Source organism: Durio zibethinus, chromosome 9 (assembly GCF_047325235.1).
Source record: "Durio zibethinus cultivar Kanyao isolate XHJ-2024 chromosome 9, ASM4732523v1, whole genome shotgun sequence".
Lineage (NCBI taxonomy): Eukaryota > Viridiplantae > Streptophyta > Magnoliopsida > Malvales > Malvaceae > Durio > Durio zibethinus.
In genome coordinates, this window is record NC_143170.1 from 3,388,728 (window position 1) to 3,404,963 (window position 16,236).

General features: G+C 32.4%; 3 protein-coding genes across 8 annotated transcripts; all 3 read right to left on the reverse strand.

The window, feature by feature from the left end:
• Positions 1-256: 256 nt before the first annotated feature.
• LOC111306791 (ubiquitin-conjugating enzyme E2 5-like) lies at positions 257-3,732 on the reverse strand. Of its 2 annotated transcripts, none has more exons than XM_022904723.2 (6): positions 3,594-3,732; positions 3,390-3,469; positions 2,849-2,963; positions 2,637-2,689; positions 2,388-2,456; positions 257-594 (listed from the first exon to the last, which is right to left on the reverse strand). In XM_022904723.2, the coding sequence occupies exons 1-6, from the start codon at positions 3,635-3,637 to the stop codon at positions 455-457; spliced, it is 501 nt and encodes a 166-aa protein (XP_022760458.2). In that variant the 5' UTR covers positions 3,638-3,732; the 3' UTR covers positions 257-454. The 2 variants fall into 2 exon arrangements, with proteins under 2 accessions (XP_022760458.2, XP_022760447.2); XM_022904712.2 differs by having other exon boundaries at positions 2,388-2,516.
• A 967-nt stretch (positions 3,733-4,699) lies between these two features.
• On the reverse strand, positions 4,700-8,413 carry LOC111306767 (putative E3 ubiquitin-protein ligase RHB1A). Of its 4 annotated transcripts, XM_022904683.2 has the most exons (7): positions 8,055-8,413; positions 7,577-7,680; positions 7,421-7,482; positions 6,853-7,000; positions 5,738-6,170; positions 5,496-5,605; positions 4,700-5,398 (listed from the first exon to the last, which is right to left on the reverse strand). In XM_022904683.2, the coding sequence occupies exons 4-7, from the start codon at positions 6,916-6,918 to the stop codon at positions 5,369-5,371; spliced, it is 639 nt and encodes a 212-aa protein (XP_022760418.2). In that variant the 5' UTR covers positions 6,919-7,000; positions 7,421-7,482; positions 7,577-7,680; positions 8,055-8,413; the 3' UTR covers positions 4,700-5,368. The 4 variants fall into 4 exon arrangements, with proteins under 4 accessions (XP_022760418.2, XP_022760409.2, XP_022760401.2 ...); XM_022904674.2 differs by lacking the exon at positions 7,421-7,482 and having other exon boundaries at positions 7,583-7,680; XM_022904666.2 differs by lacking the exon at positions 7,421-7,482.
• A 2,860-nt stretch (positions 8,414-11,273) lies between these two features.
• Positions 11,274-14,961, reverse strand: LOC111306822 (uncharacterized). 2 transcript variants are annotated; one of them, XM_022904795.2, is made up of 8 exons: positions 14,648-14,961; positions 13,856-14,019; positions 13,400-13,743; positions 12,242-12,365; positions 12,002-12,138; positions 11,804-11,863; positions 11,665-11,733; positions 11,274-11,573 (listed from the first exon to the last, which is right to left on the reverse strand). In XM_022904795.2, exons 3-8 carry the CDS (start codon positions 13,589-13,591, stop codon positions 11,484-11,486), a joined length of 672 nt encoding a protein of 223 aa, XP_022760530.2. In that variant the 5' UTR covers positions 13,592-13,743; positions 13,856-14,019; positions 14,648-14,961; the 3' UTR covers positions 11,274-11,483. The 2 variants fall into 2 exon arrangements, with proteins under 2 accessions (XP_022760530.2, XP_089621633.1); XM_089765507.1 differs by having other exon boundaries at positions 11,274-11,569; positions 14,648-14,938.
• Between the last annotated feature and the right edge of the window lie 1,275 nt (positions 14,962-16,236).

The window sequence follows — 16,236 nt, forward strand, 5'->3', positions numbered from 1 at the left end:
TCATTAAAAAAGTTTTGAGAAGACATGCTCTCCCTTGGCACCCAGCCATCACAAAGTTGAATTCTACATTGTTCCCCATCAAACATTTGCAATGAATAATGCAATCAGATCAGCTTTTCAAAGTCGTGGACCTTTTGCCACGTAGCAAGTAAATTTGAAACATCACCTCAATTAAGGGGTTAACGCATTTTCGCATTTTCGTGATGAGGTTTAATTGATACATGCACGTGAGGAGCAGAAGCATAAGCAAATCGGGTTTTTAGTCTAAACAGTGGATATGAATATTTGGAATATTAAACAAAGTGCGTTAATTTACACAAAACATCCATGGACAATAAAGACAGAAAGGGGCAGGAATATTTCTATATGACCCCAGTTTTGTCAAGTTCAAATTTTCCTGGAGCTGAATATCATGTACAACACAGACAATTTCCTAGCGAAGCATATTATGTGCTTAAGGATCAGCTTTTCCAGCAATTTCCTCATCGTCAGAGGCAGCATATTCATCTTCACTCAGCTCTTCATCACTGGACTTCTCTTCTGCTGCTGCTGCTGCTCCAACATCTTCCGGCTTAGCATATTTCTCACAATATTCTGGGAAATGACAATAAGTCGTAAGCATTGCAATGACTGCATCCTTAAAATGACAATGGAAGGAGGAAAAGCAATGCATATTGCTGCTGAAATAAAATTGCAGATCACACTTTGAGAGAACAATAATTGCAATGCCACTAAACTCTTTCTGCATGTTGTCAGGGATGATAAAAGCGGTTAGACACAACTTATTACCACTGAGCTGAATTGATTAACCTCTTTGGGAAGATATATTAACTGAGAAAATAGGCGAAATGGTATGGCCACAACAAATAGGCCAAGTGGGTCTATTGCCAGCTACTATTTATCTTATTTTGACTGAAAATGACCTACTTTTAAAGCTGCAACCTCCCCTTTCCAACTATAACAACAAAAACTTCTGAACTCTAGCATACTCTAACCCCAAATCAAAAGAGTAGACAACTAGTTTCAGCAATGGGAGAAAACAGCAGGCAAGATTGCAGTAGGAGAAAATAGATCTCTCCGAGGCCCAACAAGTAATTCTCCTTGACTGATCAAGTGGAACTCACACAGGGTTCCTTCCGAGTCATCTTCTAGTTATGATTAACAATAAATTAACGGCAACTTTAATATGTCATCTATTTCATACGGTTGCACCTCCGCGAAGAAACTCAGAAAGTCTTCCTTGAGCAGTAAATGTAATTACAAACAAGGAATTCTTTCTGAAACACAGAAGATGTGTGACAAAGCAATTGGAAATAATATTTGCAATCCATAAATGCTAATTTTCATATGTGCTAGAAAAGTAACCCATACTTCCATGCTTTCAAACAGCTGCACCCATTTATATGCCTGCTAATTGCGTTATCTCTAAGAAAATCTTTCTACTCTTTGTCCAATCAAAATACCTTCAGGTTTACAGTGCATGTATTATTTTCTTTAAAATTAAAACCTAAAAGAATCAAAGATTTTCCAATTTCAAAGTACTTAAGTCACATTTAGCAACATACCCACCTCCTTCCAGGCTAGCAGAAGATGAAGAAACAAATTTTTTTCACAAGGTCAAAAAAAGATTAAAAATATTCAACTTGTTTTCAATTTGCATGATGACTATTCTAAAGTAAAATTGCAAGTTACTTATCCAAAAAAAATTGCAGAATTACACCAAAAACACCAAATAGAAGCGGAACTTGCTTGCACTAATAGCAAGGATATGGTAACAAGAAAAGAAAAGCAAGTATCCCCTCAAATGCTACGGACAGAATAAAAATAAGTAAGAATGGCTAGAAACACAAATAAGCAACAGTTATGAATGCAGAACAAAGAAATTTTGGTGTAGGCCAAGCAATTTTCAAACATCAAGTCTACTACTATTATCAACCTATTCACTAAATGGTTTAAAGCATGTTACTATTCAAAATTGTGATGCCAAGGCATTTAGAAACTAAAACTAGAACTACTTTAGACTAATGATGATGGTCAAGATTGGTGTTACCTACTTTAGACTAATGATAAAGTTCAAGACTGTTAACAACTCAATAAAATGGCCATTAGTCAACTAAATACAAATTAAACAGGGTAAGAGGTTGCATTGCACTTATAAAACAATTCGTGCTACCAACGTCTGAGATTTGTGATCTCAAGTAATTTCCTTCAAAAACAATGGTGATCAAGAAAAAGTATTGTAAGCTCACCGCTGCTTGACTTTCACTTAATTGGCTTCCAAAAAGCAAGAAATCCAAATAAATACCTCAACTTCTGGGCAGGGCAGTCTTGAGACAAAAAAAATGCATAAATAAAATAAAAAGCTTATGCTTATAGACAAATGCTACCTTTCACTCGTTGTTCATAGGTTGTACGATCACGCATCATAAGAGCAGCAGCTTCTCCATTCAATGGATCTGATGGGTTGGGATACAAAAGAAGTTGAGGAAGAAAAACTTCAAACACATTTACCAGATCTGAAATTGAACATCTCAAGTTTAAAAAAAGAACTTAAATTGCTTGTCAAGTTCCAAGAGTAAAAGCAGCAACTTTAAAACAAGAAAGAATGAGCAAAACAAACAATGTGCTAGGTATACCAAACATGGGGCTCCAAGTCTGATTGATGACATCCAAACAAACAGAGCCAGACCTGAAACTCATAGTTCAAGCTATTTTAATTAATGATAACAGAACATTTAAAAGTCAAAACCAAATTACTCATTCTAAAATACCTCATACAAGTTAATGCTACCACTAAGACAAAGCTAAAGCAGCGAAATTTAGAACTTTTTAACATCCACAAACTTACATTTCATCAACATTGGGGTGGTAGATCTTGTTTATAAAGCCAATCGATGGAGATTTATAAGGATAAGCATCTGGGAGCTCCACCCTTATCTTCCACACACCACCATGATAAGGACCTGACATATTACATATTAGATAATCTGTGAAAAAACAAAAATCATCTCATTTTGCTCTTGTTTAAAAATACCCAGAAGCAAAATCTATCAACAAACGCCATCCTAGTTCAGAAAATTCAAAGAACTAAATAAACATATACATAAAAAGTGGCAGCTTAGATAAGAACAAATAATCAAAATATCACTTTAGATTAATTGGATAACAAATACAAATACATATTGATCTTCAAATATTAAATTCATCAAAAGAGAAAACCCAATAACAAGTACCAAATGGTCAGCACACTTCCAAGAAAAAAAAAAGTGAACTTTTAGAAGAATGAGAAAAACCCAGAAAGAAAAGTAAATCTTGAGAAAAACTAAAGAGATACATCATAGAAACGAATGAAAAATGAAGGAAGAAAAGGATAAAGAAGCGATTTTTACTGTCTTTTGGTCCATTGAATTCGACATAAAATTCTTGCATGCCATCATTGATCATCTCCACCTTGTAGTCACTCATCATCCTAGTAAAAATCAATCCAACAAAAAAAAAAAAAAAAATCAAAAGCAAATTAACAAAAACAAAGATAACGACAAATAATTTGTTCTTAAAACTAAAACTTGGGGAAAATAAATAAAAGAATTTACAGTTTCATCAAGTCCATCTCTCGCCGTTTGCTAGGAGAAGACATTTTTTTTTTCTTTTTGGTCTTTGGGACTCTTGAAAGAGGATAAACAGGAGGAAATGAGGTTTCTTCACAAAGAAAAGCAACCCCAAAAGTGGTTCGGACATCAACGAGTGAATCCAGGAGTTTATATAGATGGTAGTCACCGCAGTAATTCTAATATCAACTCCAGTAACTTTCTCATTTTTTACCCTAGAAGACGGTATATTTTGCCTATATTTGTAACCTTAACACCACCCTCCTGTTTTTTTTTTTTTTTTATCGATTTTAATATTTTATGGTATGTTAGTATTATTTTTGTTTTATCAGTTGTATTTGTTAGTAATTTGATTGTCCAATCTAAAAATAATAAGGTGGTTTACATTAATCTACATGCTTAATCAAGAAAAAAAACAGGATAAATGAGAAATTTTTTTGTTCACGTGGCAAGTTAGAAAGAATCTAAGCAATATATTAATTGGTTGTTATTATAAAAATGGAAAGTAATTAAACAACTAGGTCACCATAACCTATAATTAAAGTAAAAATTAATTAAAAATTATAACAATTCGCACTTCATTTTGAGATTTGTGTAATGTTTTTCTAAACAATTAAATATTTAACATTGAAATTTTTTATAAAAATTTGTATATAATGCGATAGTTTAATTATATTAATTATTTTAAAAATTAAAAATTCTTAATAAACATTAACCGTTGTTTGGTTTGGTGGAAAAATTCATGCAAGTTTCTTTGACTTTCTTTTCTTCCTAGAAGGATTTTCTCAGCTTGAATATTATTTTGTTGACACTGTAGCATTACTCAATTTCTCAAGCACTTCATTGAAACATGGAAAGGTATTTGGTCTCCATCTTTGAATGATGAGACAGATGCACTTTCATCCCTTCAGATTCAACCCTGATCAAGAGGTACTTGAGTAACGAAGATATATGTTTTGATACAAATGTAACAATTATGAAATTTCGATGTGAAAATAATTTTTTTATATACATCAATCATGTGACATACAAAATGCCTATTCAATTTATTGCTTCTGTCTTTTAAAAATAAAAAGGAGATTCTCTACAAATGTAAAATTCTCGTCGTTCTAAGGATTTCATAAACTGATCACAAAACTAGTACATCCATCACCATCAAACAATTTCACATTAAGATGAACTGGAGATAAGTGAAACCATATGCCATTTGCAGAAGCAATCTAACCAAGGGAGGTAAAGGAAACATCTGTTCGCAGGATCTGAGTTTGCAGACCCATGGAAAGAAATATATATGGAGAAAAAAGAGTTAATGTGCTGCTTTGGGTAACTAGCACGTTTTCCGGACAAAGAAGGCACTACAAACCGGCATGGCAGCTTCTTATTCCCTCTTTTTATGCAACTTCGGGCACTGGCTTACTGATGAAGAAACGTTGAAACTAATGACATGCTGGTCTAAACATTGAGGGAAATGCACAGTAAATCAAGTATTAACCTTTGAAATGGTATCAAAAGTTTCAAGTTATAAAAGCAAAAAGATACTACGCTCACAATAGGCATGAGTATGACTCCCCAAAAAAAAGAAGGAAAAAAAGAGAAAGAAATCCAAAACCAAACTATAGCCAACTCTGCAGTAGCCACTAAATATTCGGGGTGATGAGTGCGAGAAAAAGTAAAAACTGAAATTCTGATGTTTCGGTAAGCTGCAACCTCTGCAACAAACTTAATTTCAAGCAGCTAAAGCTGAGTCCACCACCAGTAAACTAATCAGCGGGTAGGTCAAAAATCATTTCCTGCATCATAAGAGAATTAAAATCTTCTTGTTATTTCCTTAGGTTATAACAATAATTCCTATTCACTTATAAAACATAAAATAGTTCTGAGACAAACCTTATCACACACAGGACATGTGTCACTTCTTTCCATCCATTCAAGAATACATGCAAGGTGAAAATGATGCTCACAATTTGTGATAATTTTTGGATTTTCTGCATCATACTCTGCAGGAAAGAACAGAAAAAGGGTCTATAAACAGCCTTTCTAAAGTTGAAACACAACTTAGCATAAAAAATGCAATGCCATTTTTAGCAGTGATGCAGAGAGAGTTCATAAATTGCATAGGGAAGACAAACCTTCCAAACAGGTTGGACAAACATCCTCCTCCTCCTTTAAAGACACAATTGATTCAACTTGTTTTGAAAGTTCAACTTCTAGCCCCTTTGGTGACTCAATTTCAGTACTGAATTGTGTTTTGCAGTCGGGTTCCTTAGTGTCCTCAGATTTTATAAAAGTCTCTCGAATGTTGACACCAACCGTTTCTTGACTGGAATCAACATTTGTCGTTTGCACTACCTCATCACTCTTACTGTTATGAATTCCTTGGGCTACTGAAGGAGTTTGAGGAGGTCCTAAAACTGCATCAAATGGTATTGGAGGAGGAGGAGGTCTAAAAGCATCAGGAAATGATACCTGCAGATTTGTGTCAACCAGGAGTCCAGTGGAGAAGGCAGAGGCAGCACCACTGTGAGAAGATAAAGGCCCATGCTCATCTAAGGCTCTGGGGTACTGTTAAAAGAAAGAACTTCAACTCAACAAAGATAAGGAAAAGGCATTCAATGTGTGATAAACAATAAGTTCGACATAACTACCTTTTATGTGTTGCCTTTGGATAAGTCTTTACTCAGTCCATTTTCTAGTAACTAATAAGTATGACAGTATGAGAGACAGGTCAACAAGAAATTTTAATAATCATTTTTCGGTTTCAGGTTGTGCTACAGTTTAACTCTGACCCATTTTAGGTTTAAGCACTAGAAAGAAATCGTGATTCATAAGCAACTTAGTAATGGTGATCAGATCATGATTAATAGGCAACTTATTAAGGGCAATTAGAGAATTAACAACTGGGAACATTGTATAATTTGTTGCATCCAGTTATTACCATAAGGACACACAAAAACAAGCCCCAGATTACAGAGAATTTAAGACATTTTGATCCTCTCAAGTGCAATGGAGAGTACAGTCTATCTCAATTTTTTGGCCACATCATGCACCCCCCCCTGAAATTTGAAGTGTGGCACTCAATAAAACACACAGTACTCTACACTGAACTTGAGATGAGTTGCAACCAAATTCAAAAATAAAAAAAATCAATTGTAAAAGGAGAGGTGAGGATGAAAGGATTAGGCTGAAAAAACTAAAGAAAAAGAGGGAGAAAAACAATTCCATGGAGGAAGAAAATTATACTGACATAATAGTATGGTGGTGCATTATTTATTTCAACTCCTTTAGAAAAGCAACAGCAGCAACCTCCCATTCCTTTACTTATGTCCACTGCCCATATAAAACTACCGGTACTTGGTACATTATAATCCCACACCACCAACAGGTGAGAAAATCTGTTATCAGGAAAAGACTAACATAACTATTGGAGATATAAACAGCATACCATTCCATCCAGTAAATTACATACAAGCCAAATGCCACATGACAAAACGAAAAATATTGTCAACACTAAGGAAAAGCTATAGTCAAGTGCACTGATCTACAAATCCCACAAGTTCTGATAGACAGTTCCAGAAAAATGGCCAACAGCATGAAGTTAGTGGAGCAAAAGCAATACTGAACAGAAAGTAACAAAACTATATCTGGCTTCTCGCATAAACTTGTCACCAACAAAAACATAGACGATAGAAATCACGCACAAGACCCTAAAACAAAGCCAAGCTATCTTCATGTTGTATGTTGACCAACAGTAGTAGCAGAATTATAGATATTAAAACAAAAGCAACATCCATTACTGACTGTCAAACATGAACCAAGTTCAAAAAGCTTCCCACTGACTCAATTCAATTGTCGTTCTATAATTCCATATCAAGAACTACAACATAAATTCATCGAAATAGACCAATTAAGTAAATTGAAAACCAAACAAGATAGTGATAACTGAAAAAAAGTAAGGAGCAGCAATAAACCTCAACCTAAGTTTCCACTCCTCGAATAGTTGCGGTGGATAATCTTAATGGCAAACTTCTAATCAAAGAACGCTTTTTGTGACAAACTCTAAATAACCCATGTGCTGAAACAATAGTCACAACAAATGAAACAGGTAAATTCAATAAGAAATCAATCAAGAAAGAGTAGCCTTCAGTTACTCTTCATCAACTAGTACTAAAACAGACTTTTATCCAATAAAAAAGTAGCATGGAAATAGCTAAAAATGATAAATATCATAGTAATATCCGATACAAAAGACATAGCCAAACAACTAAATTCCATAAAGTTTGAGAAAAACCCCATAAAAGTTACCAATAGTTCATCAATTCAATAGCTAATAAGAAAAAAAAATCAAATTATGCTTGGTAAAACCCTAGAGAAACCATAATTTAAGCAATAGAGAGCGAGCAAAACTCAAAAAAAAAAAAGAAAAAGCTGAATAGGATATGAAATTACCTGTTGATTGCAAATTTAATTGGAAACAAATCCCAGAATTCCAATTGAAAATTCAAAACAAAAAATATATATATAACAGAGAATTATGTAAAAAAATTTATGCTTCGTGTGGAAAAACAACTTTCACTGAGAAAGAAAGACTCTCCACTAAAACTGTTTCCACGATTGCAGAATTTTTTAGAATTGTTTTTTGGCATTCCTTCCACGCGCCAAACTCTCCTGTTTATTCCACTCACCTTTGTAAAAAATAATTATAAGCAGGACTTTTGGTGACAAACAATTGGGATTGGACAGATAAAATTGAAAATTGATTGAGATAAGATAAGCATGACTTTTCTCTTCTGATTTTTCGACTTTTCTCATTCAATGATCAGAAAAATCAAATTTACAATCGTTTGACTTTTGTACGCTATCTGGCAATGTGATGGATTAGCAGCTGACAAGAGCTACCTATTGGAATCCCTTTTTGTTTGGATTGACGTTTAACAATAAAGGTCGAAGCTAACCGAAGGTTCATATGAATGGTATTGAGATAAATTTTAGTAAAATTAAAAGAAATAATGATAATAAAAATAGTTATTATAATAATAAGATTAAAATTAATAATGAGATATATATTTAAATATAATATAATAATATACGAAGATAAAATGTAGTAAAAAAATAAATTAATTATTATAATTGTTAGATTAAAATTTGTGTATAAAAAATTTTTAAATTATTAGATATTTTGACATTAATAAGTAATTAAAATTTGTTAAAATTATTTTTATATATTTATACATTAAATTATTTGACATTTCATTTACTAATAATTTATTTCATTATAAAATTTATTATTTTTAAGTATTTATTAATTTTTAGTTATTTATTAATTAGTTTATTCTATAATTGTAAAAAATTATTTATTTATATTAAATTTTTAAAAAAATATTTTGAAAACTATTAAATAAAAAAAGGAAAAGAAAAAAGTTTGAGTAGTGTACTTATTTTTGTTTTTACGTTATATTTCTAAGAGAAAAAAAAAAGTTATAACGAGAAAAGATACTGTGGTGAATAATTTAAAACTTTGTTTTCCGTTTTTCAGCCATAGAAGCCTTAAAAAAAATTAGAGTTTTGGATTTGAACTAAATCGTTTTTTTTTTTTTTAATTCGTGTGATAAGACGTTGTTTTTTTTTTTTTTTAAAAAAAAGAAAACTTTAACTGGATCTTTAAGATTCAGTCACAATTTAAACGTGTGACGTCATAAAAATAAGTACAGCATAAAATAATTTGGTGATCCAAAGGGATATCAATGCCATTGAAGGTATCGTACACGTTATATTTAAATAAACGTGTAAATGATATATTAATATTAGTAAATTATTTGAGTTCGATTAGAATAAAATTTAAATTCGGTTTGATTATTACCGAATCGAATTCGAGTTCGAGTAATTAAATTTATCAATTAAATTGAGTTCGAGTATTTTTATATCTGATTCGGATAGCTCGCGAGTTTAATCGAACTTTTATATTTAAATTTTTTTTATTATTTTAATTAATAAAATATCTCGAATTCGAATTCGAGCTCGAGTACAAATAATCGAACTCTTGACAAATATAAAAATCAAGCTTTTTTTAATATATTAATGAACAAATTCGAGTAGTTCAATTTCAATCATGAATCGAATTCGAGTTAAAAAAATGAAATTCGATCGAGTTCGAATCGAGTATCAAATCTCGAATTAAAAATTAAATTCGAACTCTAATTTTTTACTGTATCGACTTGACCCGGTTCAATTATATTCTTAATTTTACTAACGTCAACTGGGAATCCAAATGGACCCCGAAACTTGGGTTGCAATTGGGCTTTTCTTATTTTCTAATGGCTATTTTATGATTAGGTTCATTTCATAATTGACCCAATGTTTTTCCCAAAGTCATGGGAACGTTTGCTTTTATTTGGCCCAATTAGATGGAGATGACCTCAAAATCAATGCTAAAAGAAGGGTGATTAATTTATGATAAAATACGAGAAAAGGTGACATTAGGTTGATCAATATTTTATTTAGATGATCAATAAAAACATATTTAATTTTAAAAAGATACGATGATATGATAAAAAAAAATTTTACCAGCTATTTAAATGAAAATCCCAGATAGAATTTACCTTTTTCTTAGCTACATAGTTTAAGTCCAACCAAAACAAATAGTTTAAAAGATTTTAGGGTTAATTAGACATTTTATATCCAAATTATAGTCAATTTTTTAATTTAGTACCCAAAGTTAAAAATTTGTAATTAAATATTCAATTTTTGTTTTTTCATTAAGTTTGCAGTCATCAGACTAATAGTATTAGCCAAATAAATGATGAATCCAAAACCTACAACTAACCTAAGATTTTATCCCTTTTACAACAGATTTACAAGAAAAAAATAGAAAATGACGACAGTCCCCATATTGGAAAGCAAAACAACCTAATTTAATTCCTCCGCGTCAAAGAATGTTAGGCATAAGCATACACTTGGCAGGAAAGCTTCATGGCTATCCAATCATAGATTTATACAGACAAAAAGTGCAACTCAACTCACACGCCACGATGCTGTCAAAACATTAATGGTCAAGCTAGATTATTACTACGGTGTTAATAAAATTCCGTGGTCAACCATAGGAGGCGGGTCCAATCACAGGCAAATTGGCTCGTTTACAAAATTTTTTTTTTTACAATACATGCCAAGACTTTCAAAAACTTAGGAAAAAAATTACAAATATTAAAGATGGAAACCGCAATTTTGTAAAAATTTATTTTTTCAAAAAAAATATGTAATGCTTAATGGAGAAGGCTAAGCAAGCTCTTTTGCATGAAATGTTTGGATGTTATAGCCAGGAATGGTTAATCGACATTGTCATTCCATCACCAAAAAAATGGGGCTCAAGGGGTCAAACAGAGTCTCACGAGTCTCACATCCACTTGACTGGCAGTCTAGCAGAGTCCTTGATTTGGAATTTGAGTCAGCTTGGGAATATAAACATGTCCCCAATCCCCATCACCCACTGTTGCACAGAACCCGTGACTCCAAATGCCAGCCTGGCATCTCTACCAGCATCAGCCCATAATTGGGAGCCTGGCTCATTTTCATTCCACCGATGTTTTGATTTTTGACAGATCTCATCATGCCACCATTATCAAGGAAACCCAAAAGAAATTCAGAACATATCAGCAGTAGTAAGATTCAGTGAAGTTCATGAAAGGGTGGCGTATATATGCACTATTGGAATAGTAAATATACTAGAAAATAACAAAGGACACAAGCCCTATATTACAAGGTCAGAATCTGGGGAAGAAATCAGGCTGGTCGATCGACAACTCATCCTATTAGTCTTCCAATTAGATCTAATCTAAGGTTAGAGCTAAAATATGTATGTAATTTATACAATGTTGAAAACATTCATAGTTGCTCACTCAGTGTGTCATCAGTTTTCAGTCTCTTAGCAGCGGAGATGAATTCCGAGATCACCTGTACCTCATTCGGTGCTGGCTGTATCAAAGAATGGATGTTAGATTCATGCAAATAAGCGTAATGTGGCATGTTTGTATGCATTTGCATGAGTGTCAAAGATAGAATAGACCTGTGACTCAAAATGCTTCTGCACAGTATTAAGTATTTGTTCCCTTGACGAATAAGCAGTGATGCCTCCCTACAAATCCAAGTATAATTTTATCTAGATCTTCAAAGGAAATTCATCAAGGTGAGTTAGTAGAACCTACAAGTTTGAAGTGCCTGCAATATCTTCGCAAGGAGTTGATGTCAAGTCTTGCCAAATTTACCTTCAGAATCAGGAAACACATGATAAAATACACTTGCAATTATTTTCCAAATTATGGGCATTTTGCAATAGTCAAAGTTCCCACAACTAGGGCACCCAATATGTACTAACAGGTTGAGGTGCAAAGTGTGATACTAACCAATTGAGGTGCACGAATAATGGATCGAACATCTCTATAACCATTACGACTAGTCGCTTTCATGGATGGAGATGGAACCCATGGTTTTGTATGTCCAACTCTTGGTTTGGCAGGCCGGTGGAACTCAATGCTACTAGCTGTCCAAAGTGGAGAAAAAGGGGGCTGATCACAGGTTAAAAGGTACATAAATAACTTTTAGTTAAGACTGTTTTTCTGGCATGAAATCATGGTCCTTCTCACCAATGTCTGAGCCACTGCTTGAGTTGTCAAAATCATGATCAACATCTACTTCATTTCCTGTAGGGTGTTCCAGCACACTCAATGCATTCCTCTGCAGCTTAACTTCAACCCCATTCTTCAAAACCTTGAAAGCAGCAAGCACTAGTGTCACAAAGTATGATTCTTCCACAAAATAAAGGCGACAGAGTAAGTGCTATCTAGCTATAAAGGGTCTAGCAGCAAAGAGATTACACGCCAATTTCAATAATCAAGAAAAGGACCAATCTAATTATAGACTAAGTTGATGTCTGGTCCATCTTGTCCAACTAAAAACAGAAGAAAAGCTAATCAAAAGTTAAAGCTACAAATCGGAGTGCAAAACAAATTGAATAACCTGTTTAAGAATCAATTTACAAACAGAAAAAGCAGCTATCTTCTTTTCCCTTTTTTCCTTGAGCAAGGAAAACAAAATTTGGTCACTGGATGGATCACAAAAGTGTTCTATCAAATTCTATATTGGTCCAACCACCAAATTTTTTTCAGGGTCCAACTATTAGATCTTCAAAACATTGAGTTTAAATAAAAAGTAGATCATCTCTGCAAGACAAGTTCCTTGGATACATAAAAGAGTCTACTTACATCATCAGAGTGAGCCATGGATGGTTTAACTACTATAAGATGATTTTGGGGGCTGGAACCAGTAAAAACCATAAGCCTAGACTGAAATAGATGGCTTTATATAATTTCCACATGGGAAAATCTCAGCTTTATAAATTAATAGTAAGTAGTAATTAAAAAAGAGATTATATTTGATACATTGTTTATGTCTAAATTCTATACACATTAATAAATAAACATAATCTTTACAAATTTTTAAAATAAATACACAAAAATTTGATTTTTTTAACCTTTTCATTACTCAAGTGACATCATATGATTCACTAATTGTGTAAAAAATTATACAGTAAAGATACAAGTATAATATTACACAGTTAAACCAATTTCAATGCCAAGTAAAAAACAAAATTAATTAATTAAAATTAAGAAAATCAGAGAATAATCTAGACCAATTAAAAACCACTTGGTTAGGACTTAGAAACAACTTAATAATTAAGGATAATTTGCACGAACAGTGAATTTATAGAAAAATAAAATAATAATGAAAGTAAAGGGAAATACCAGCCAATGCCAACCACCAAGGCCCACAGCCTTCTTGACCACGCCTTGCAAACCAACCAATACAGACTTTGTTCTATTGTTTCCAGTAACAATAACTTTTGTGTGTCTCGGAAGAACTGAAAGCTCTTCATCGCCGCTTTCCTCCCTGAACGACGACAGCACGCGAGAAGAACACAGCTCATGCTCCAACATTTTCCACCACAAAGTTCAATCGTCAAAACTAAGCTAACTTTACCCAGATCCTCAAAATAGCAGTTGACTTTGCTAATCAACAACTCATCAGCTCCAATTCTCTTCACATTGATTTGGGGTTTTCTAATAGAAGATTCTGTTCGTTTATGACCCTGTCAAAGAATACAAGAAAGTTTTTTTTTCTCTTCAAGAAAGTACAAAGAGAATCCCGATTTTATAAAGCAATTAATATGAAGCCAGAGTGGAGAAAGATTGGTCACTGACACGAATATTTTGAGGATGAGTTGAATGCGAATTTTTGGCTTTGGAGAAACCAATCACTGATTCACGAGACTTGGATTGATCTCAATAAATGAAACGCAAAAAACAAACAAGACCGATGCTATCTCATCATTAAGCTTCTGCTTGTTAAGTCATTCTGATATCACCTGAAACAAGCATAATTGAAGTAAAACCCTTAATTCTAAAGAATTTGCAACGATCAAAGCTGACATGTTTTTAATCATCAACCCGTGAGGAAAAGAAGCTTTCTAAAAGCTGAATTATACATATCAATAGCCAACTAAAGTTGACCAAGGAAGAAAAATATGTTTGGTTGCTGAGAGAATTTAACTTTATAAGGAAAGATAAGGAACCCCAACTATAGAACAAAAACAAAAGAAGGTGTTTATAGTGAAGAAAACCCATTTAACTATTATAAGGTAAGCATAAGAAATTTAGCTTTAGAACAAGAAATCAAGAATGGGTATATTTGAAAAAAAAAACCACTAATTCTAAGAATAAAACAGAGAGAAAGAGAGCGACAGAAGAGCCAAAATTCTCTTTGCTGCATTTTCCAGGAAACTAGTGAGCGAAAAGTAAAAAAATTTCAAAATTTTGGTATTAAAACAGCAATTTTTGTCACTTTCAAATTCTGCTCAAATTCAATATCAAAAAGCTAAAACCCAAGCGAGAATTAAGAAGCTTCTTTAGTATTACAATCCATTCAAGCAAAAGGATTATGTTATAAAAGAAACTTGCACTGACTAAAAGAAAGCAACCAAAAAACTGGTATACCTGCAGAGCACGAGAAAAATGCGAAACGATTCAAAGAAGGAAGGAAACAGAGTACGAGGAGGGGGAGTCCAGGTCGAGGATATTGGATTTCAGGGTAAGAAAATCGGGTTCGTAACGGATCTGAACTGAATGTTCTATGAACAAACTAAAAGATGGATGAGAAAAAAAAAACGGCTAGGAATTGAGCAGAGAGAAACCGGACGTGCACAGCTTTTGAGAGAAGAGAGAGGCTTTAATTGAAATTCAGGATAAATGGTAATATACTGTACAAACTACGAATAAATAAGAGTTGAAGAGAGATAAAGAGAAAGCACACTAAATGCCTACCAACTGCCATGGAAACCACCTGCCATGTGCCGTACGGTCAGTCTTTCTTTTTCTTTTGTAACGGGCAGTATCCGGTTCGATATCCACTATGTCCTTTGGGTTGGTTTATTTTGGGGGGGGGGGGGGGAGGAAGGGAGGGAACGGCTGATGAGCGGAGCGGGGCTGCGAGTGTTGGGTTTTATGGTCGCATTATTGATGTGGGACCCACTGTTATACGGGTTGGGTGGATAATGATCTTGTGGGGCCCTGGATTCCTTGCTTGTTGAGAAAATTGTTTTGCATGATTCTACTGACTTGCGGCATGCGATTGCTTGTGACTGTGTTAAATGCTTTTATATAATATATATATATATAAACGATATCAATTTATACAATATAAAATTAAAAAACTTTATATATTTTTTAATTATTAATATTAATAAAATCAATGAATAAGAGGGATAAATAAAAATATAAAAAATAATTTAATTTCATCCATTAAATATATTAAAATAAATAATTAAAAAAATGTAAAATTTATTTTAGTTTTACGTTACGTAAATGAATTCATCTCGTATATATATATTAAAATTAATAATTAAAAAATACATAAAACTTTTTTAATATTATATTATATAAATTGATCTTTTTCATATATATATATATATAAAAGAGTAGAGATCACTTACGATAATATAATTTTTATATTTTTTAGATTATTGAATCAAAATTAAATTTATAACTTGTTTGAATTAAAATAATATTTTTAAATTTAATAATTTATAAAAATAAAAATTATATTAATATATGTGGATTCTTATTTTATATATATATTATATTACAATATATATATATATGTTAAAAGTGGAATTTAATTGAATATGTGAATATCACTTATCAGACACCAAAGATTCTATAAGCTATGTGACGGTAATTACAAATTGCAAAGTCAGTGATCCTGATCTCGTTTAAACCTTAAAGGCTTAAGGTTGAAGATCTATTTAGATTCGATCGTAGCTTTAGTAAGTAGAGGTATTCATAATTTAGTTTTAACCGAATTAATTTATTTTATTTAATTAATCGATTAATTATTGAATTAATTTTGATAAACTGTTTAAAATAATTTTTAAAAATTTTTTATTTTTGATTAATTTGACTAAAAAACTGAATTAATCAAAATATTATAAAATTTATATGTAAAATTAAAAATATATGAATTTATCAATTTCATTTCAAGTTATTAGAGTTTTTAATTTAATATTTTAATTTTTTGTTGTTGAATG